Raw genomic sequence first — 21959 nt, 5'->3', positions numbered from 1 at the left:
TGAGGTGGACTGTGCTTTTTCACTGCACACCTGTTCAACAAAGCACAAGGCCTGACATGCTCTCTTCACACTCCGTGATCACAAGTTCATCATCATCGTCAGCACTGACTGTATTCCTGTGGGACTGTCTGCGTATGCGAGTGCACATGCTTATGATTTAGAAAATCATGCTGCCACTACAAAGTGTTGTTTGTTTTAAATTAGCACTGGTGGTGTTCTGCCATCTGTGGTTTTATTTCTCCTGTTCAGAAGAACTCAGGTCATTGACATAGAGAGAAGCTGCAGAAATTTTAAAGAAACAGCATTTTAGTGGGCACAACTGCTGCCGTGGGCCAGTCACAGACACCCAAGCTTTCATCTGCCTCTAATACTCATGTTGACAACATAGTCTCCCAGTTACTTCTTTAAACACAGCCCCCCAACCTGCAGAGCATAACACATCCAGATGTGTGTGGAGGATAAAGATGGGACAGGAATAAAAGGTTGAAAGTGAAAATCTAGGAGGATGAAGACTCAAGGAGAGCAAACAGAAAGGAACAGAAACTGTAACGTGAGCTAACATCCTACAAGAGTGAAAGTGCAAGCACGTGTAAAAATGCTTGCACGGAGACTTGCAAGGAGACACACACTCACACACATATGTATATCTAATGTTAAGAAGCTTTTAGAGAGATCATTTACTTCAGAGAAATCTCATCTATGTCTCCAAAAGAAAGAAGAAACCACATGATAAATACACAAGCACACAACCAAAACCCTCTGTCTTCCATCCCACTTTGAAAGCCAAAATATTCGGCTTCAAACACTGAAATGTGCAAATACACTTGCTAGGAGATTAATTATGTATGTCTCTACATTTGCATTTACTTTTCTATTTGCTGATTCTTATGCTGAATGTGAAACTTCATTGCACTTAGTGGCAGCTGTTCAAACAGTACCAGAAAGTTGATCATTCCAAACACAACCACATCTTCAAGTATTCAATATGCTATGGTTTTCCAACGAAATGGAACGGAAACAAAACTGAACAGCTGACGAGACACGTAAAACAGTTCCTACAAAAAGTGGCTGAGAAGTGAAAAGCACAATTACATAAAAAAAGCTGCAACAAATTAGAAAACAAAATTATATTTAGGAAAGAAAACTATATTTAAAAAATCCACACAAATATGCAAGTGGCAGAACATAAATACAAATCCTGTAAGAAACTAACAAAAGACGGCTCTTAGGTGAACATCTCAAATAGCGGAAGTGAGGTAACAATGACATAACCTTCTATACAAACAAATCATTTGTACTTCAACTACACACGGGATGTCAGAAGCTGTGCTTTGAGACAAGAACTTCATGGAACGTGTCTCATGTTTTTGACAACTACCAAAAATGGCAAAAGCAAAACATTGTTCAGTTATCCAGTTGTTTTCTATTTTTCCTAAAATGTAAATTTGCTTTCAAATTTGAAAATGTGTTTTATGAAATATAAAATTGTTTTCAAAATATAGATGGGTTTTCTAAATGTAGTTTTGTTTTCAACATTGCATTTTTTTCAATGCAGGTGCGTTTGGCACACTACAATATCTACAACAGTTTAACACAAATGGCTTATACCACAAGAAATTGGTCAAAAGTTAAACTTCTCTGTTTTCAATTTCTATCAGCTCCTGTTAACTGAACACAGGTTTTAACATAAAAGACTTGCTACATGTACAAAATAAACTGTTTGAAAATGTTACTGTTAGTACACAAAGACTGAAAAACATCAGGCAAGTGTCTGAGTCAAATCTATTCCAGTAAGTCAGTATAGATTAGTCACGCTGGTAGCCATTGCAGAAGTCAGTCATAGCACTAGATATATGTTTGGAAACATGTTAAATAGTGAATGTCTATTAGTGTGTGTGTGCTACAACAATGGCTACTACACCAGGCTTGTATCAGTGTGCCAAAGACTTCAGCTGAAGCTACAATGCATGCATGTTATTCACCAATAAACAATCACATTCAACGAGAACCAGATTGTTTCAATGATACATGATGATCTGCAAGTTAAATGAGATCAAGGTGTTTGTATTATTATTTTTTTATTTTGTACAGTGGCTGGCAGGTGCAAATGGACTTTATATACAAAATCATGCTGCACTTACAAACAGAAATGCTTGCAGGAAAAATTGCAAGTACACAGGAGTGCTGTAAATTTAGAAACAAGCTGCAAAAACAGAAAAGCGTTGAAAATTTAGAAACAAGCTGCAAAAACAGAAAAGTGTTGAAAATTTAGAAATGAGGTGCAAAAGTAGAAATGTGATGCAAATACAATAAAAGCACTACAAATACAGAGGAGTGCTGTGTAAATTAAAACAACTGCATGAAAAATTTGCTGCGTATCCACTCAGACAACGGAAGTGCTGCAAGTGTGGTGAACTTTCACCAAAGACAGACAACAGTCAGAAGAACAAAGATACTGCTGGGAAATTTGAACAACATGAGCAAATGAAGAGAAGGTACTGTTTAGCTATACTTCTTTAGATTTGTGCAGTACATCTTGTATAGTATTATAAACGATCAGCTGATAAAAATTTTGACGTAAGCATAGTAGAAACTTTGATGACGTCAAAGCACTTCCGCTGTGTGAGTATTCTTTTTGCATTTGTTTTCATTTATGCAGCACTCCTCTGTATTTGCAGTGCATTTCTGCATTAACTGTGATTTTCTGTCTTTGCAGCTCATTTCTGCATTTTCATTACTTTTCTTTTGTTGCATTACAGTTTATGTCTTTGCAGATTTCTTTTGTACTTGCTGCTTTTCCTGCTAGCATTTCTGTTCATATATGCAGCATGTTTTTGTATGTGATGCAAGTTTGCACCTGTCGACAACCGTTATCATGCACATCAGATATCTCATTTCAGACTGAGACTTACTTCCCTTGATATCCAAATTGGTCTATGTTCCTGACCATCAAACTTCTGTACCTCAAAACTGTAATCAAAGATAGGAGCTGCACCATACGTCTCCATCAGCATCTGATGCAAACAGGTGTGATTATTCAGATAAAATATTTTCTTGAACAGATTCAGAAAAAAATCAGGAATGCATTTTTAAAATATGTTTCTGTATTTCATTCCAGTTTTCATTAAATGTTTCTGATGATGGTGTTTTGAAGTAAGTCTTTAAATGTTGTTTTTCATGTATCAGTGAAGCCAACCATGTTTGATCTATGCCCCAGAGACAGCAACAGCAACAGCCACCTCCCACTACATTTTCCTTAACAATTCATGCCCCCACAAAGATGGAAGTCTTCTGAAATAAAAGTAAGGAGTCTTACCTTTGATGCCAAACTTGGAGTTTCCGCCGAACTTAAGAATAACCAGCATAACAAGGAAACCACCGAAGGCCACAGCAGCAATGCCCACCACTACATACACCTGTACAATAAAAGAGCAATCTACTGAAAGCGCAAGTGAAGACTCAACAGGTATGCAAAGGCTCAAGGTACAGTCTTCAGATTATGTTCACGTCTTTATTTGGACAATGACAGATTTGCGATCTTCATAATGTTGGGTTCTTTAAGAAAGATTCTGCTTATGTTTTATGAAAGGTGGACCAGCAGTAAAAAAAAAAAAAACACACAGAGGCAAGCAAAGGCAAACAAAGACCATGGATAAAAATCAATAGATGACTTACAGCAACTCCATCCTCAGGTGGGATCACAGGAGGGGTGTCGGATGCTGTGGGAATAAACAGAACAAAGCCAGTTGAAAAGTGATTTGCTCTCCATTGCCATTTATTCTATTTATTACAAACTTTTTTTGTTTGAGTAGGACTACATAATATATCAGTTATCTGACCCATAAAAATGCAACTGTCCAGCCGTTGGTTGCCAACCATAACGCATGGCAGGCTTTGGATTTTTTTCAGTGTCCTAAATAGCAGTTCAAGTTTCACCATTTTAAAAGACTTTGTGCGTGCATGTGTGTGTGTGTGTGTGTGTGTGTGTGTGTGTGTGTGTGTGTGTGTGTGTGTGTGTGTGTGTGTGTGTGTGTGTGTGTGTAAATGAGATAAATGTTTTGTTGTTGTCTCTATTGTTTGTCTGTTATGTTTTGTTTTGTTTTTTAATCATCCTGGACAGGATGATTGAAAATAATAAAAATTAAAAATAGGATAATTCAGCAAGCAGAATTGCGGTCTGGCTGCTTGTGTGGAACAAATATGCTTTGCTAAGAAGAACTTAGTTGCTACAAGGCTCTTCTTGATGCTTAAGAGGCATTTTTTTTGTTACTTCTTCCCTGTTTACACATGAATGTTTCTATTCAAAATCTCACATTTTTCCCATTGAATGCAAAAAGGACCGAAAACGATGAGATGTGTATGCCAGGTCAGTGTGTAATGAAAGTTTGCACCCCATATGTACACTACATCCTCATCAGACCTCAGGACATAATAACCACTTATATAAAGGTTTATTGTCTTGGGCACGTCATCTATGTGTCTTTGCTGACGGCATAAATGTTGCACAGGTATAAAAGCAGGTTTGCTTTAGGAAACCAAAAAAGGTTTAAAAGATTCTGAAGCACAAACCAAACATGGAGGTATGTCAATATTACTGTCAAGCTATCACATGTAAACAGGAACTGAGTGCACAGATGTGAGATGGCACAACGTCGCTAAAGAATTCCATTTCATATTTACACTGACAGGGTTTGCCTTACAATTTAAAAAATTGCACCCTGGAGCCACTTCACTTCTCAAACGTTTGCATCTTTTACCAAGAGGCCAAATCTTCATAAAACTTTTGCATTTTACTTGTTCAGTGTCGTCGTGTAAACACAGCCTTATTTTATTGCTGAATTTACATATTAATGCTGAACCTGACAAGGTGGGTTGGTGCAAAAGAAAGGGGAGAATAAACAGAGGAGAAAAAGAGTGTGAAGAGAGGAAAAATTACACAAACATCCATCAGAAAAAAAACAACAGCATCAGTTGTTAAATCAAAAACAAAAACAAACATCCTGCTCTACACCTGTCAAGAAACACAAAACTACCTAAGGCATTTGCCAAAAAAGAAAAAAGTGACAACAACTGAGAGCAGCTAAAAAGATACAGACAGCAGGGGAAAAAAATCGTGTCTCACAATAGCAAAAATATCCCCAACACATAAAAAAACACTTAAACGTAACTGTAGTTATTGGTGCTTTAGCCTACAGGACAACACAGTGACTGTATCAACATGCAGGTTAGTGACTGTGAAAATATCAATAATGAGAGGTGATAAGTGATGAGTGTGATTGTGCAAATGCAACTGGCCACTGCAAAGATCAGAAGCAAACCAGGGTTCCTCAAGACCCTGAAGACCAGAAGCCACTCTAGGCACAAATCTCAGCCAGTCCAGAGATGACCACACACAGGCCCAAGCCAGAGCATCACATGACCATACTGCGCCAAAGGAGCCAAGGATGACAGCCATCAGCTGCGCCAAGCACCAAGCATGATAGAGAGAGATTGCTGACTTTGTACAATACTGGAAATGTTCTCATCCCCAAAAATTAGTCAGCTGAAATGACCCAAAATCAACCAAACTGTAGAGGTGAATTAATAAACTACAGATAATAAAGTCTCTCACAGCTGGCAAAAAGATTGTCATTTCTTTTGAATGTTTTGCTTTTAAAATGAAATGGACTGCTTAATTAAATTCTTTTTAAATCTAAGTAACTATTCAGTAACGAGAGTAACAATAAGAGTAACTATAGTAACTATAGCAGATGGCTGCCTCCCTGAGCCAGCTTCTGCTGTTTTCCTTTCCACTGTCGCCTCATGCATGCTCAGGATGAAGCCCTTCATCAAAGTCAAGATTCTATGGAATCTGTTGTTTTTTCTTAGCTAGGCTATTTATTATGAATTATCTTGAATTGATGTGTCTGTAAAGTGTCCTGTGATGACGTGGTTGTGAACTGATGCTATACAAATAAAACTGAATTAAACTTAATCATTCCTTTTTTTCATTTTTCAGAAAAAATACTTTCACTCATATTGTAAACTGTATATGGCAAAAAAAAAAAAAAAAAAGTCTGACATTGTGGTCAGAATAAACTAAAACAGTTCTGCAAAGCCCATAAAGCTGGGTTGCTTGTGAATAAGAGAAGGAGCAAAGTAAAGATGTCACTGTACCTGTCGCTAGCTCTGCCAGTAGGATGGTGCGTTGGAGGAAAATACAGACAGAGACATATTATGTCCAGATAAAAACCTTTTTCACTCACATTTTTAACATGCAGCTCTTTACAACTAATAACCTCAGCCATGCCTGTTCTGTAAACTTGTTTCAAAGACACAATCATCTCATAAACACAACACACAGGACAGAAGTCAACAGAAAACACATATTCAACATGCACAACATCTGAAAGAAAATAATATCTGTATGTAAAAGCGCTGCACTGTTGTGTTGGTATATAACGCACCCTCTGGAACTTGACAGAAAGAAGAAGAAAGAGAAAAATTTCTAAAATGTAATTTGTTTGAACAGATAGAGACAAAATTAAACATAAAACGTGTTTAAAAACACAGACGATGAACAGAATACAAATTCAAGCTGAATGTATTTCATTTAGCAGATTTACATTTGATATAAAAAAGAAAAAGGTCACTTACCATAATAGCTAGATTCAGTTCCTTCTGCATCTTGGGACAAGAACAAAAAAGTTTTTTAGAAACTTTATTTGAAAATGAATTAAAGAATGATTATATGACAACGACAGTAGTTAAATTTCTCACTGAATAATTATCTTCCTCAGTTTTAGTTCTGCCTCAAAAGTTCTGTCTAGTAACATTTATTTGTCACATTTATACTCCTCACCATCCCAGGGTTTGTGCATGAAGTGAGCGTCCACCTCCTTTTGATCGGACCCATACTCATTTGTGACCAAAAGCATGTACTGCCCGTTGTTGAGGTGTGTGGGACTGTCCAGTTGTAGGCAGCCATGAAATTCTCTGTCTGTGTAGTCGTGGATCTTAGTCATGATGAAATCCCCTTCTGGAACCTTCTTACCATTATGAAACCACTGAAACACTGGTTTTGGGTTTCCTAGAAAGAGAGAGATTCTGTTTGCAGGGTCACTGCTACAATTTAGGGAAGACATTTTACACTGAGATTTCCGAAAATCCAAAAGTAACATCAAAGAGATTAGTGTGATTAGTGTATGTGGAAGTGTCTCACACCTTCTACACTGAAAGGGATGCACCAGTGATGGTCCGAGATTGCGTCGCTCAACTTCGTGATTTTTGGTGGAACTGAGTGTAGAGCAGAGAGTTTTGAGTTTTACAGAAAGTGTGTGATATTCCAAGACAAAAGCAGAAATCTAAACCAGCAAAGCGTTTTGAAAACAGTGAGAAACCCTTTAAAATCCTTCAAATTTCACTCAAATTTTTTTTTTTTTTTGGGAAACAAGACTTGTTGTGGACCAGCTATTTTACTGGACAACTTTCAGTGGGCCTGTGATGATTTAACAGGAGCACTTTGTTGTGGTATTGTGTGGTACTGGAGTATGATAGGGCTTCAAAAATAATCTTAGCTTTCCAGTAGTGTATAACATGTGCAGTACTTGGAAGGGAGACTGAGTAAAATCCTTATTCATTTTTCATATTCCACCCACAGGACACCTGGTACCAAGGAGTTAAAAGACTAGAGTGGTTTCTAGAGTTTTTAATGATCTGTTTTTAAGGGTATTTTTGCTTGGATGGGCATTTAATCTAAACTGAATTAGTGCTATTTGCCAGAGTGTAAACATACAAAGTATATCCAGCAGAAGAAATGACTCGTTCTCTCCAACAATGTTCTCAGCTTTGCAGCTGATCTTCTGGTTGTGATCCTTCGATGACAAGCTGTGCAGATGAAGCTTTGAAGAATCGCCTGAATTTACCATCTGTGAGATAAAACAGAATAAATGAAAATAAGCAGTAATGTGAAGCAAGCCCTCAGTTTCACGTCAGTGGAAAATAGTATGACACTTGTGCATATTCATATTCATCAGCCTGGAATTAGAAATATTCAAACACCACAAACAGTGACCCTCGATATTTAAATTAAACTGAGTCAATAAGTCTTTCAAATAAATTCAACAAAAAAATATTTTATAACCTCTATGATTTTGGGAAAAACAAAAATATATTAAACACCATTTATTGCAAGTTTGGAAAATCATTTTAGTTTTGCGTTTATCTCACAGAAATAAGTAAATGTCATGAAAGCGTTTGCATTTAGGGGTTACAAGAAAGTGTTTCACTACATTTAGCTTTAAATGTGTGTGACTGGTGGAGCCTAACCTGATTGTAAGTAACCAGGTTCATATCCCAGCTCAACGAAGGCGAAGGTACGCCAGAGGTTTTACAAGACAGAATAATGTCCTCCCCTTCCTTTGCAGTCACTTTGGTTGGGCTCAATGTTGCCATAGGAACCTCTACATACAACCAGAGAGCAGGAAGAAAGAGAACACAGCATAGACAGGGAGAGGGAGAGGAGGAAGGAGGACAGAAAGGAAGTAAGCAAACTTAGGATTCATGGCAAACGGGTTTTTTACCAGTTGAAACACAAGGCACGTAACAACCTAAACAGTGACAGCGGAAAGGCAGGCAAACACACACCATCCACAGAGTGAAATAAAGGCACACAAAGAAACACCTCAAATTCAATCTACCTTTCCCCCACTCTCTTTCTCTCACTTCCATTACTGCACACTCGCTCCAATCAAACAGTAAGACAAAGAGACAGAGTTCAAACACAGTGATGGCTACACTGATTACCAGTGCATGTCTTCAGCGGCCCGAGCACTAAATTGATTGGACACAGTCTAAAGCCTCTGTCAAAGCAAAGACACTGCTGACTCTGTGTGTGTGTGTGTGTGTGTGTGTGTGTGTGTGTGTGTTTGTGTGTGTCAGTGTGTGTCTACAGAGCTGACCAAGAGGTGACCTGAGCATGACCAATCAGACTTAGTCTGAACCTTGCCACCATTGTCCCCATCTAATAACATTATTGGAGGAGAAGAGAAGAGAAGAGAAGAGAAGAGAAGAGAAGAGAAGAAAAGAAAAGAAAAGAAAAGAAAAGAGAAGACAAGAGAAGAAAAGAGAAGAGAAGAGAGAAGAAGAGTCAACAGTTACAGCTGATAAAACGGGCCCGATTTCTTATCAACCCTCTCCTCTCCAACTCATCCCCTCTCTTCCAACCTGTCCATCGGCAGAATACTTATCTCCAGGGCAACCCACTTATCACTACGGCAACCCACTCAATCACTGTGAGACACAGTGGAAAAAAAACAGTCATTTCAGTGGTGGTAAGCCATCTACCATATCAAATTCACATATCTTAACAGGCTCTCACTTAATCAGCTTTCTGCTGCATGTCAAAGCACACACAAACAGACACACACCTTCACACTTCCCACTCCAATGATCTTTGAAAGTTAGAATAAAATCCTGCGAACAGTTTAGTTTAAACACTATAATTGTGACCCATTGCTCCGCAGAAAATTATTCAAATGTCATTTATGGTCAAAGCTTTGGCAGTCAAAGTACCTCTGTAGTAATAATCCTCTCACTGCTTGGATGTATAGAAAATCAACAAGTGGAACTAAAGAGGAATTTTTTGTCATTAGCATATTAGCTGTCTGTGACTTAATATTAGTCTAGATGCAGTTTCAGTATTATGTTCTTCAGCGTTTGGCCTGCAATGCAGCCCCTGTGCAGCCAGTTGTAAGCAGTTGTAAGCTTTGGTTTGTCTGTAGGTCTTTTAGGTCAAAGGTTACAGGCAGATTTTGATCAAATTTTCAGGAAATCTCAGAAATTAAATAAAAAAAACAAGTAATTAGAGTTTGGGGTGATCCAGATCCAGGAATCTTACTGGGTACTTTACTCTAAGGAGATATTAATCATTTTTCCATTTGAGCTTCTAACTCAAAAACTAGAAGCACCCAGAAAGCGCAGACTTCCGCCAAGTCATTATTATGCCAGTGATTGTAGGCATCATTTTTTAGTTAGAAGCTCTAATGGCAAAATTATCTTTGGCAGAGGTAATAATGCCCACAATTATTGGCAAAAGACAAAACAATTACAGTAGCTTGGTGGAAGTCTGGAACTCTGCATGCTTCTAGTTGTTATTTTGCTGCTTGTGTGACTTTATTGTCATCTGTCTAAAATGTTATCTGTCTTATATCTCCAAAAAGATGTTAACCAATGTGGTAAAGTTGTATTTATTTCTTATGATATATTTTCTTGCAAGTAAATGAATATTACAAAAAGCATTTTCACAATATTATAAACTTGATTTTCACCAGATCCATGATGTGAATTTTGCTATGTATTGTTCGTACAGATAACCTGCTCTTCCTGCAGATTTGGGTTTCTGCCAACGTTCTGACAGAATGAAAAAGGTTTTCACACCAGCTTTCTAATATTTTTTCAGCTGCAGTCAGACTGTGTAGTTCTTGTCTTGTGTCACACCAAGGCATTGGGTGGCTGGATCTGACTGGCTAAATTCTGCATTTTATCTTGCTTTTTAAGGGTTAAACCATAATACGGCTCTAATTCCAGGAAAATGAACAAGTAAACAAGTGAACAAGTAAAAACAGAATTGAATGTTTTTCTCATAAAGAAATATTTAAAGCAAAACTTTATGTAGAAAATAGACCAAATGTTAGAAAAGTACAATATAAAATATAGCATATAAAATATCATATAAAACTGAAAAATGTAACATCAATGTGCATTGAATATTGTATACTTTTTAAATCACTGTGTTTGTGTTTACTTTGGCTTTGTTCACAGATGACCTAAAGTATTGATCTAAATTACTATATACACTTAAACTGAGACTACAACATTTGACCTTTACCCACCTCACCCTTCCTATTGTTTTCTTTGGGATGCGTTTTGTGTCTGTGGTGTCTGAGTACTTCACGCTAATTGGCGTTTTAATTGGCCAGTAATTGTTCATCTTTCAGCCAACCAAAGTTGCTATGTCTGCCTCTTTGTGGTTTGTTGTGCAAGAGATCAAATGATCTGACATATATTCTTCATACAAAGAAATTATGTTGTGGCAGCAGTTGTACGATACGTGTACAAATTCAGTTGTCCAAATTAAATTAATCTTAATTGCTCTTTAAAGAGGCTAATTGCTCTGGGTTTTATGAAATGTTTTACTTAACCTCTAACAGTAAATAATAAAATGACTAGAATATATTTTTCAAGAAAAAGTAAATATAAAGAAGAAATAATAAAAAAGTGGAAATAAAAGGTGACACTAATTTGGAATTTTTTGTAATTTATTTTTCTGTTGTTTCATCCATTCATCATCAGGAAGCTTTAGTCTGTTGGATAAACCATGAACAGGTAGACAGTCTGTCACAGCAATTTATTGTTTTATAATAAAATGAGTGAATACAGAAAAATGGTCCTCTGACAGTCTGTGAAACTTCACCTATGAATGTGCATAGAGGAGCACAAGAATCCAAAAACAATATATGGATTTAATTGGAGCATATGATGGAAATGTGAGAGAATAAAACTATACGTATTGTGTAAGATGAAAGTCATCATTCAGACCAGTATGTGTGGTGTCAGTAAGGCTATAAATCCAATATGTATCTCTTTGTTTGTCGTGTATTATTTTGTCCCCGCCCCTGGCATCAGAGCGAATAGCTTCGTTACCTTCTACTCAGAGTTTTATCACTACCTTGTTAAGCTTCCATATAGTGTTTGGCCACAGGGTAGTCCAAGTTCCTAGACCGGATAGCATACCTACTGTATGTTCAGCCACTGAATCTCACAACCTTCTTTTGGTCAGGCCTACATAGAAACCATCACTCATACACTCCAGTCAGTACACAACATAGGTGGCATGACAATTCCTGAAAGTAGTGACAGGACAGATTTTGTTACTAAACATTTCAAAGTGTCAGTTTTTGCCATATTTTCCCAAACATTTGTCCACAATGGTAGGAGACAAACTAGTTCTTAAACTGATCCTGGGGTTCAGTAAACACCCCCCATAAGTATTGGTCACTCTCAGTGATCTTTTACTCTTATAAACCAGTTTGCCTTTAATCGCTGAGAGTTTGTCCTCAACATCTGCTGTGAATTACAAGTACAGCGTACGTGCAGGTACATCCAGGTGATGCGACTCTGAATAACTGCTCACAACTCATATTCAAAAGGAAAGCATCTTATGGATTGAAACCTCCACACCATCTGCCTCAGCAACCTTTAAGCATGATTGTTGAATGTGTCATTGTTTTCAACTTGTTATCAGTCACAATAGGTACATCCATGGATGTTTTTGCTTTTCTTATATACCTCCGCTTCATCACGAATAGTGATTTCTGAGTGCAGGCAGCAGCAAGCAGCAGAGTGGAGAGAGAGGAGGAGATTCTGACCAAATTGTACTCGAGTCACACAAAACTAGTGATGTGTGAATTCTTTATTCCATTCATTTGAAACTGCATTGCTCTGCTGTGTACATACAACAATGCAGCTGCCTGTAGGAGGGATTCAGAAAAAACTCAGAAGATAAGGAAGAAAGATGACCAGATTTAGCGAAATTGCTGATTTTTTCTTAAAGATTAGACTGTCACACAAAGAAAAAACACAAAGAAAACGACTGTCTATCCCTTCCTTTTTTTGTTTTACATCATAACGTCAGCTATAAATGATTTTAAGTAGCATACATAAACTAAACCCCTGCAAGGTTTTCAGGATTAAATGTCAGTTGCATGACCTTATAGGACAGTCAGCAGTCCCAATTGTTGGTAGAAAAAACACTACAATAAAATCCTTTATCAATAAATGTCTATAACAGTCTTAAGAGGGATAACATTTCTAAAGGATATTTTTTAGATAAAGAGCTAGATGAAATTTCCTGCTTTTCAAGGAATAGTTTTAAAAGTCCATCTTGCAGAGTAACCTGTTTTGATGTTTATGCTTTATCTTTTGGTCTAGTTTTTAGTTTAATTTTTTCCTGAGTCACCTAGTCGACTAATTTGTATTGGAAAAGTGGAAGTACATTAAAATCAGTGGAGCAGTTCTGGGTGAAGAATTGTTCTGGTCAGCAGTAAAAGCCGTCTGCTAATCAAGCTTTTTTTGTGTGGAACTTCACAGTCTGACAACAATAACGGATAGAGAGATCAGTGTCAGCCCCAGGGCTTCACTGGGCATTTCCTCTGCTTTGTGCCTCCCTTCAAATGTCGCTCAGAAACATTCAGACTCACAGACAGAAGAACACACACAAATCAGACAGACAGATGGGAAATGAGAAATACAGATGAGACTTGACGGCAAGCGGTTTGGCCAGACTAAGAGGTCTTCTGGTGTATCACTGTTAGCCCTTGGGCATCATTTGGCATCCCTGTGCTGCCCCACCATGCCCTCCCACTCATATGTCACTTCAACAGGGGGTCCCCGGCCCACCTCTCCAGGGGGCCTGCTGTAACTGTGTTAATGCCAAAAATAACCTCTGCTAATGGAGGGGAGGCAGAGGGGACAGATCAATAGGAGTTATCAATGACATTGCAAGCTTCCTCAAAGCTAACTCACCGCCTGTGTCCTGAGTCCTGCTTTGCCCCAAGCTACTTCTGAGCACATCATTTACTCTGTCAATTACATGGCAAAATCCTTTAAAATGAATATTTTTGTTTATTATGCTAATAAGCAGATTAGAGTTGAGTACTTATAGCTGTTTAAGGCTTATAAAGCTGTTTTTACTGCACACCATGAAAGGGTGGAATGATTTTCTTTTGTGTACTTTGATCAAGCTCAAACTCTAAATTATTATTAAAGATCAGTCTCAGCCAGATTCGCACACGCTGTTAAAAGCCAACAAAACCCAGAGACTAAGAACAGAGCCTTCTCAGACTTTCCGAGACAGGTCAAGCTGTAATTTGACCTCGCTTATGAATAGATTAGAGTGCAAAATAGAAGATTCATGAAAAATAAATGCAGTGTATAAATAGAAGAGAGGAATAAAGTGTCAATTAACTGCAGCCATTTATATATTTAGGCTTGATAAATATTTTCTTTTAGATGGAGATGAAAGGCATCTAGTGTGTAAAAATCTGCCCTGAAGTGACAGCAAACTTATGGATAAAACTGAAAATGGGCTTGTACATAATTCTAGGTGGGAAAAGTCTGTCTTTGGGCAGACGCTGTGATTATTGTTGTTGGTGAGTATTTCTGTACATCTTTCCATTTACCTGGTGCTTTAGGACATTTTGCAGATGCTCTTTATTCCAATTAATTCTTCATTTTTAGCATATTTAAGACTCATTTATGTGTTGAATTACAAAATACCATCCATCCAAATCCAATCCCAACATTTCTTGCTGCCTCCACAAAATGATGTCTTGTAACCTTATATCCTAACAAGCTAATTGTCTCTGATGGATGTAACCAGTCTATAAGATGCCTCACCCTCACCACACACAGACACACACAGACAGACTATACTGCAATGTCCATGTCACAGATTTATACCGCCTCCTATTCAAAGCCAAACTATGCATCAAGTGAGAAAATCTGTGCACAAAGAAATATCAGCCTCTTCAGCGTTTAGGACATTTCAGTGACACATAAGACACCAAGCTCAATTTTTAAGATAACTCTCATGAAGCAGGGTTCTTCGTGAGCATTTCTTTCATTTGGGCATTTGTGTGCTTGTTCATGTGTGAGACTATGTGGCTGCCTGAGCTGCATGGTGCACAGAGACATGAGAATATGCAGGCTAAGCTAAGCACAGCCTGTGGAAACTTGTATACCTCCAGCAGGTATGAATAACTGATTACTGCAGTGACTGCTGTCAGTGCATGAACTGCATTCTTTGTGCACTTATAATACTTACAGCGAGCCTTCCTTCTCTACCCATTTATCCTCCATGACCCATGGGAACTGACAGAACACTTATCACAATTGTTTTACAGTAACAATCTCAAACTGCATGTCCTCCATTCATTAGTGCATCTGTGTAAACATAAAATTATAGACTCGCAAACAGATGTGTCAAAGTACAAAAACAAACTGAATCATTTTAAGCATTAAGTATTTGAAAAAATATTTGTGGATTAAATTATTAGCACAGCTTTATTTCCTACAGATGCATCAATGCTCTGTACTTGTTTTTTGTTGTTGCTTTTCCAGGCTCCTTGTACGTATTTCTGTGTCTGTGTGCATGTGCTTGTGTGCCCTTACCACAGTTAGGCAGTGTCAGTTGTGACAGCAGCTTACGTGCTCCTCCATCCTCAAAACAGCGCAAATCCTGAATGTCTGCTTCCTCTCCTAACCACAGTTTGATCCACATGTTTTCACAGGAGCATTGCAGAGGGTTCCCTGACAGGATCCTAGATGCACGCACACACATGTGTAGAATAATGAACTGTAAGGAGCAATGAGTGGCTGAGCAAGAGACAAAGCTTTCCGGTCCTTGTTTTAGAACCGTGTTTCTCAATTCCAGTCCTCAGGACGTGCATGTTTTAAAGACAATCCTACCTTCACACACCTGAATGAAATACAGCGCTTGTTAACAGGCTGCAAAGAACTTGATGAGGAAGTTCAATAATCTGCCTCAGGAGGAGGAACATGTCTAAAACATGCAGGGCAGGGGGTCCTGAGGACTGGAATTAAGAATCACTGAAGCACCTTAAATAAATAATTCAACAACTAAGACTTAACACGTCAAAGACCAGAAAAATAAGGTGGTGCTGTTTTAGCTGTCTGTAAGTATAATACAAGCCACCGGCCAAATGTGTGTTAGTTTTACTGGAGTATAATCCCAAAGACAAAACATCTGAAAAGGTCACTAAAAGGAAAATTATTTTTTTGTTATTTATGATAAACAAGCCCAAAGGGGTGCAAAATGTCATGTACCAGTTTATGTAAACTAGTTCCAGGTCAAAGACAAAAACCTTCTTGACTCACTTAAGTTGCTTACAAGTCTCATCATCTTCTACTTTCAGGGCTTAGCTAATCAGACATAACTCAATGTATACAAAAATATATAAGTTCACCAGGTTGTAGCGCTATCCTAATATGTAATAGGAATTTATCTGCCCTATGGACTCAAGCTTGGCATTTCTTGTGGACATAATTTAAATTAAAATGTGAAAATGGTATCAGTTTTCCCATCTAGCTCTCTGTAAAAAGCAAATAATATTCCTCCAAGCATAAAACAGTTCCTTTAAGACAACATTAAGGAAGAACTATAAGTGATTGAACACTGCTAAAAGTCATGTTTTTACTTTACAAATGTAGTTGGATATCATTTATTTCATAAATCAAAATTTGGACGAAAGCCTTTCTCTTCTTTATTTTTTTTAAATTAAACTACAAAGATAAAATAAACCTGTACATAACATCTGGACTCACAGATACGAGAGGTTGAGATGTCTGAATATCGTCCGGGACAGGGATGACAGGTTGTTATCTTTCAAATTCCTGAAAATGAAATTGAGCATTTAGGAATACGATCAGATTCATGTCACCACAAAAAGTATTGTGTTATTCCTACAACATCTAAAATCACATCTTTATTTAATACATCAGTAAGATTTTATTCATTGAGTATATTTCCTGCAGAAGAGTGCCTCGATTTAATAATTATTAGCTTCAAAATTTAAAAAAATCTTCATACTTTACCAAGATTTAACAATCAATACCAAACTTGTTAGCCTGAAATGTATCCAATTCTCCATTACCGTAGTCTCTCAACCATAACAGGATTTTTCTTTCTAATGTAGTGATGGTATAAATAAGTCTTATGCATTTAACAATGAAAATGTGCTCAGTTTCAGCAGTTACTGTACACCACATGAATTAAATCAGTGCTATAGTACAGTTTTTAATACTGATATTGCTTAAGGGATTTTTTTTTTCCAAATTGAGGTGAAAAAGTTAAGAAGTATATATACATATAAAAAAAACAATAATGTTTACAGTCATTGTTATGACAACAGAAAAAAAAATCGACTCACAGGTATTGTAGCTTAATGTTGCTTTCAAAGGCCAGCTTTGATATGTGTATTAGCCTGCTGTTGGTCACCGTTCTGACAGAATAACACAACAGTACAATCAGTCTTCATCAACATTGCAGCATTAACGTCAAAACAATCCACAATGACAACAGTCGGACATCAGGTTTCAGAGAAGCCTTTTTTAGTTATTTCTGAACAGCTAACATATCCTGCAGCAGGACGTACCCCAGCACAGCTCTCATTCCTACCATAGCATACGTAGATCAACAACAACTTGATAAAAATGCTTTCGACGTCATTCAGAAAGTGTCATAACTATATTTTTGCTTCTTTAATGTTAGATCAGCATGTAAATCCTGGGGAAAAAAACACACAAAAACACAATCATTGGTTCAACTGGTTTTTTGTCAGGCTGATGTTTAAACAAATGATGCCGATAAAATTAAAATGAGGTAACAGCCTCTCTGGAACCATAGAAAGGCAAATAAGAATATGGCACATTTACGATTTCTAGAAACTATTTCCGAGCGTTACCTAAATCAGAAGCTCAGAGGAAGTTTGCTCCATAAGGGAGAGAGAAAATTTCATCTGACATGAAGGTGGTTTGCTGGATTTGGTACGTGTTAACCGCTGAACAAAGATATGTTCAAAATATGCAGCAGTACCAAATGAGTTGCAGCTTGTTTGTTGTTTGTTTGTTTTATAAATGGTTCACAATGCAAAGAGTGTGCAGACACAAATGGGAACCATTCATTCACTTATCTTTTTGTGGATTTAGAGTTTTGCTGCCACTAGCTGAGCCACAGTTAGAAACTTGTAGCAAAAGCAGGAAATGACCACATAAAAGGTTTTTCACACTGCAAGAGAAGTACTTATTTTAAGAAAATCATTTTTTATTAATAAGATTGGACACAAGGGAAAAGTAATATTGAAATTTAGTTATATCGCTACAGTAAAAATTGTGGGTTTTTTTACACAATTTGACTCCTGTGGCTTAAACAATGATGCAACTAATGTATAGTTTTTTTTACTTCCACACAACCAAATGAAAAACATGCATTTGAAGTAACCTTCAAGTTAAAGGTGATCGATGTTGATGAAGAAAATAGAGCTGCTGCATGCTTGGTGAAGGTGAGGCTTACTTTCAGGTGTTTTCTAGAACCTGGAAATTACAGTAGTTTATACTTTCCAAATTACAATAAGCTAAATAAGTAAAACTATACTTTCTTAATTTAAAAATACTACTTCTCTATTTCGGTCATAAACAAAACAAAAACTTCACATGGATTTGTTTTAATACACTGACAGAAGCTCAGTGTTTGTCCGAGGTCATTTTTCTAGTAATTCAAGCCATTAAAACACTCACAAGTTCCTGAGGTTCTTGTAGATTTGCAGGTCTTTGTCATTGATGGAGGAAAAGCTGCTCTGGTTTGCAATGTAACTGTCGGGAGATACAAGACTCTGTCAGTAGGCTCATTTCTTAACAGAAGGAAACATCAGAATGTCCAGAAAACATAAAGATGAAAGCCCATGAATATATTTCTGAATGACCCATGAAGAGCTGTAGCTATACAGATTGTGTTTTTCAAAAGAAGAAAAGAGGAACACTTCCAGCTTCTTTAGCCTCAGGACTTTGGCGAAGCACCTATTTGTGTTGGAAGGCTATGAGGAGATAATTGTTATTAACTCCCATGTGACTGAAAAGAACTGCATGAACATGTGGAAAGCAGTATATATTCTCAAATATTCCAGTTTTGGATTCGCTGTCTGAGAACATTTAAAGCTCAGCAAAAGGCTAGGAGAGAGGAGAAGATTCTTCTATTGGAGGAACACGTTGTATAGAACCACTCCAGAACTTTTTGTGTGGCGCAAACGCTTGTTCTTATTACATGTTTACATTTCTCAACACATACAAGGACATTTTCCTATCATTCCTCCAAATTTCTGTGTTCTGAGTTTATTCAACTATAATTACATCTTAAATCACATATGTCTGGCAGGATATCCTGCGAGCTCAGTAGTATCACACTGTATCTCATCAAATATCATGCAGCATTCTCGGTTAGTGAGGGAGAAAACATTAGTCTCTCCCCTCTCATTGTCCATCAGATGTATGCCATCATATTGAAATAAGTGCTTGGATTTACCTGAACTTAAATTTAAAGTTCATGTTTTTTGTTTCTATTCAAAGACAAACACAATATTTAAAAAATAAAATAAAATAGAAACAACAATGGAAAACAGTATTTACATTTCATTCAATTTACAAGAATGAAACATACACAATGAGTAAATTACTGCTAGCAGTTACATATTTATAAATTAAGAGACTTTAATGTAGAAATACTGATAACTCAAAAAAAAATATGCAGGCTTGACCACTGAAATAAGCTGGTGACACTAAAAGTTGTAACTAGATTCTGATTTCTCTTTTTAATATATATATATATATATATATGGACGGAAAAATGTTTGACTCAGCTCTGATTCTGCACTGTGTCAGCCTGTTTGGCTTTTTATCTCTCATAATAAACCCCGCTGAATTCTGATTCAGTCTTGAAATCAGAATTCAGGTGTGAGAAAAACATTCAGAAATTAAATGAAGCAGGAGACAAGATAACCAATCCCCTCAGTTTTTTCACAAGGTCGTTGGGAATTAGACTTGACTTCTCATCGGTAATTTGTCTGTTTACAGTGCAGCACTCGATGGATGCTTTTCTGCGGACTGCTGCCTCTTTTAAAACAGTTTCCAAGGCTTCTCCAAGGCCGACGATAAACGCTGTTTATCTCTGACAAAAGTCGCTATCAACAAGGTCGATTAACTTTGCCAGCGCAAATGTCACAGCTGAAATAATTTTTAATCTCCTCTTCCATTTCTGTCAGCCAAAAACGTGTCTGAGCTTTTGGGCCAAATGACGTCCTATCTGATGTAAACGGGGAAAGAGCCGAGGTGTGTGTGTGTGTGTGTGTGTGTGTGTGTGTGTGTGTGTGTGTGTGTGTGTGTGTGTGTGTGTGTGTGTGTGTGTGTGCAATATAAGTTGACATTTGTATTATCTTGAGTGACCACTTGCCGTCCTGAAAGATTATTCGTTCTTTAAGAGCGAGAAATGAGTTGACCGCAGCAAGAAAGGGTCTTGATTTTCCTTGAGCACAGATTGTCTCCCGGTTCATTCAAACTAACTCACACAAGCCATCTTGGGAAGTGTCTGTGCTAATATTTGGACAGTAGTGTCTGATGAGAGCTTACGCGGTTACGCACAGGAACGCAAGGAGGATACCCACGCGTGTGCACGCGCAACCACACAGATCGAGCTTTATTCCCCTAATATTTTGGTATAAATTATAAATTTAAATATATCAGCTTGCTTTTCATTTTTAACTAAGGTGTCCAAGCTGATGTTAAGACAGAAGTACCACATAATGGCAATGATTGTGTTATGCAATGTAGGTTAGGCATGATGCTCCTCTGAGCCGAACTATGCCGATCGCTCTTTTTTCTTTGGGATTCTGAAAAGAGGCGCTTTGAAAAATGATAAATGTGGCTAACTCTGGCTGCAAAGAATGAATAAAATATGCATTCTTTCTGGATCTTTCCTCACTCTCTATCAGCTCCACACATCAGGATGCAGAATGTCTCTTTGAAATGTTAAAAAGAAACGTACTCACTATAAATATATATGCGGGTTTGATTATTTCATTATGTTTGATTTCAACAAGCAATCCTTTGCAATGCCATGCTCATGTGAGATCGCCTACTCACATATCGGTGATGTTCTCCGTGTCTGCATAGCTCTGCAGGACGGGGAAACTACTGATACCCGGCTCCGGGTCCACGCAAGATATCCTGCTGCTGCTGCAGGAACAAGACATTGGACATGCCTCCGCGGACATCCACGGATTTCCCGAGTACACTGTCACGCTGACTGCCACAATCCACCACCAGAAGCACCGCCACGACCCAGACCATCTCCCTAGTGAGGAGAGAAGCCAGCTCCCGGGTCTCAAGGCGCTCATCTTGGGTGCCAACTTCAGCTGGAAGGCTCGCGGAACAGCCCCACGGCCCGGCCCAGGTTGGCTGGAATCAGCTCCAGTAAAGCCAGTCAAGGAGATGAGAGGTAAAGCAATATCCGATGTGGAAGTGAATGCACGCGACGTTGCGAAGCTACAAAAAACACTGGCTGCCTTTCCAGGTTCAAATACAAGACAGCAAGAAAGATAAGAAAACACACTCGGAGCGCGCGCCGTTGTCCCCGCTGTTCGCACCCTCCTGAAGCCCCCCCGTCATACAGTCAGTCAAAATCTCTGCCTCAGAGGCGGTTTGTGCTAAGGAGGATCTCTCTCTCTCTCTCTCTCTCTCTCTCTCTCTCTCTCTCTCTCTCTCCCTCAGATGTCACTGACTGGAGCCTCAACACAATGTTCTCTGTGTGTGCATGATAATTGTAGGATGCTGGTGCTGCTGCTGGGTGGGTTGGTTGACAAAATGTGCGGCTCACAGGGATAAAGGTTGCACTGACAAGAAGGGAGAGTGGAAGAGGAAAAAGATCATCACTGATCTGCTCTCATAAAGTTCTGGAGGAATTCGGGTTCAGGTGCAGCTCATAAGACATATCAGCAAATTCTGTGCTTTCAACAGAGTTGGGTAGATTGGTGATATTTTGGTGGGACAATCATCTACCAGCAACTGTAGACTAATATTTGTGCCAACGAGGCTTGAACGTGCTTTGACAGGCTGGCCTTGCCTTGAGTTCTTAACGGAGTGTTAGTGTCCTTCCTTATCTGACAGGGGTGGAAATTTTTTGCCTTGAAGAGGTTACATCATTTATCTGGTTGCTGCCTTTAAACCATGAATGAAATGTTGAGGCTCAAATTGTCATAACCATTCTCATCAACACCATGCTTAAAATGATGAAGCTTACCATGTTGGGCATCCGTAAACCTGTATATAATTAATCAATAAAAATCAAGGCTGTT

General features: G+C 38.0%; 1 protein-coding gene across 1 annotated transcript in view; it reads right to left on the bottom strand.

Moving 5' to 3' along the window:
- Nucleotides 1-21257, bottom strand: part of ntrk2a (neurotrophic tyrosine kinase, receptor, type 2a) — a gene marked incomplete at its 3' end in the record, with an annotated part of 83054 nt that extends 61797 nt beyond the window's left edge. Inside the window, exons 1-12 of the mRNA XM_079251911.1 lie at nt 20749-21257; nt 18355-18429; nt 16989-17060; nt 16384-16452; nt 15211-15359; nt 8308-8441; nt 7775-7907; nt 7204-7275; nt 6842-7069; nt 6637-6666; nt 3676-3719; nt 3317-3416 (exon numbers count right to left, since the gene is read on the bottom strand). Coding sequence (XP_079108037.1) covers nt 3317-3416; nt 3676-3719; nt 6637-6666; nt 6842-7069; nt 7204-7275; nt 7775-7907; nt 8308-8441; nt 15211-15359; nt 16384-16452; nt 16989-17060; nt 18355-18429; nt 20749-21002 — 1360 coding nt within the window. The 5' untranslated portion in view covers nt 21003-21257. The remainder of the gene's footprint in view (nt 1-3316; nt 3417-3675; nt 3720-6636; nt 6667-6841; nt 7070-7203; nt 7276-7774; nt 7908-8307; nt 8442-15210; nt 15360-16383; nt 16453-16988; nt 17061-18354; nt 18430-20748) is intronic.
- Nucleotides 21258-21959: the final 702 nt, after the last annotated feature.

The sequence above is a fragment of the Telmatherina bonti genome, assembly GCF_933228915.1.
Source record: "Telmatherina bonti genome assembly, chromosome: 13".
NCBI classification, from domain to species: domain Eukaryota; kingdom Metazoa; phylum Chordata; class Actinopteri; order Atheriniformes; family Telmatherinidae; genus Telmatherina; species Telmatherina bonti.
The sequence above is the reverse complement of the archived record's forward strand: the minus strand, read 5'-3'. Positions and strand labels throughout refer to the sequence as shown.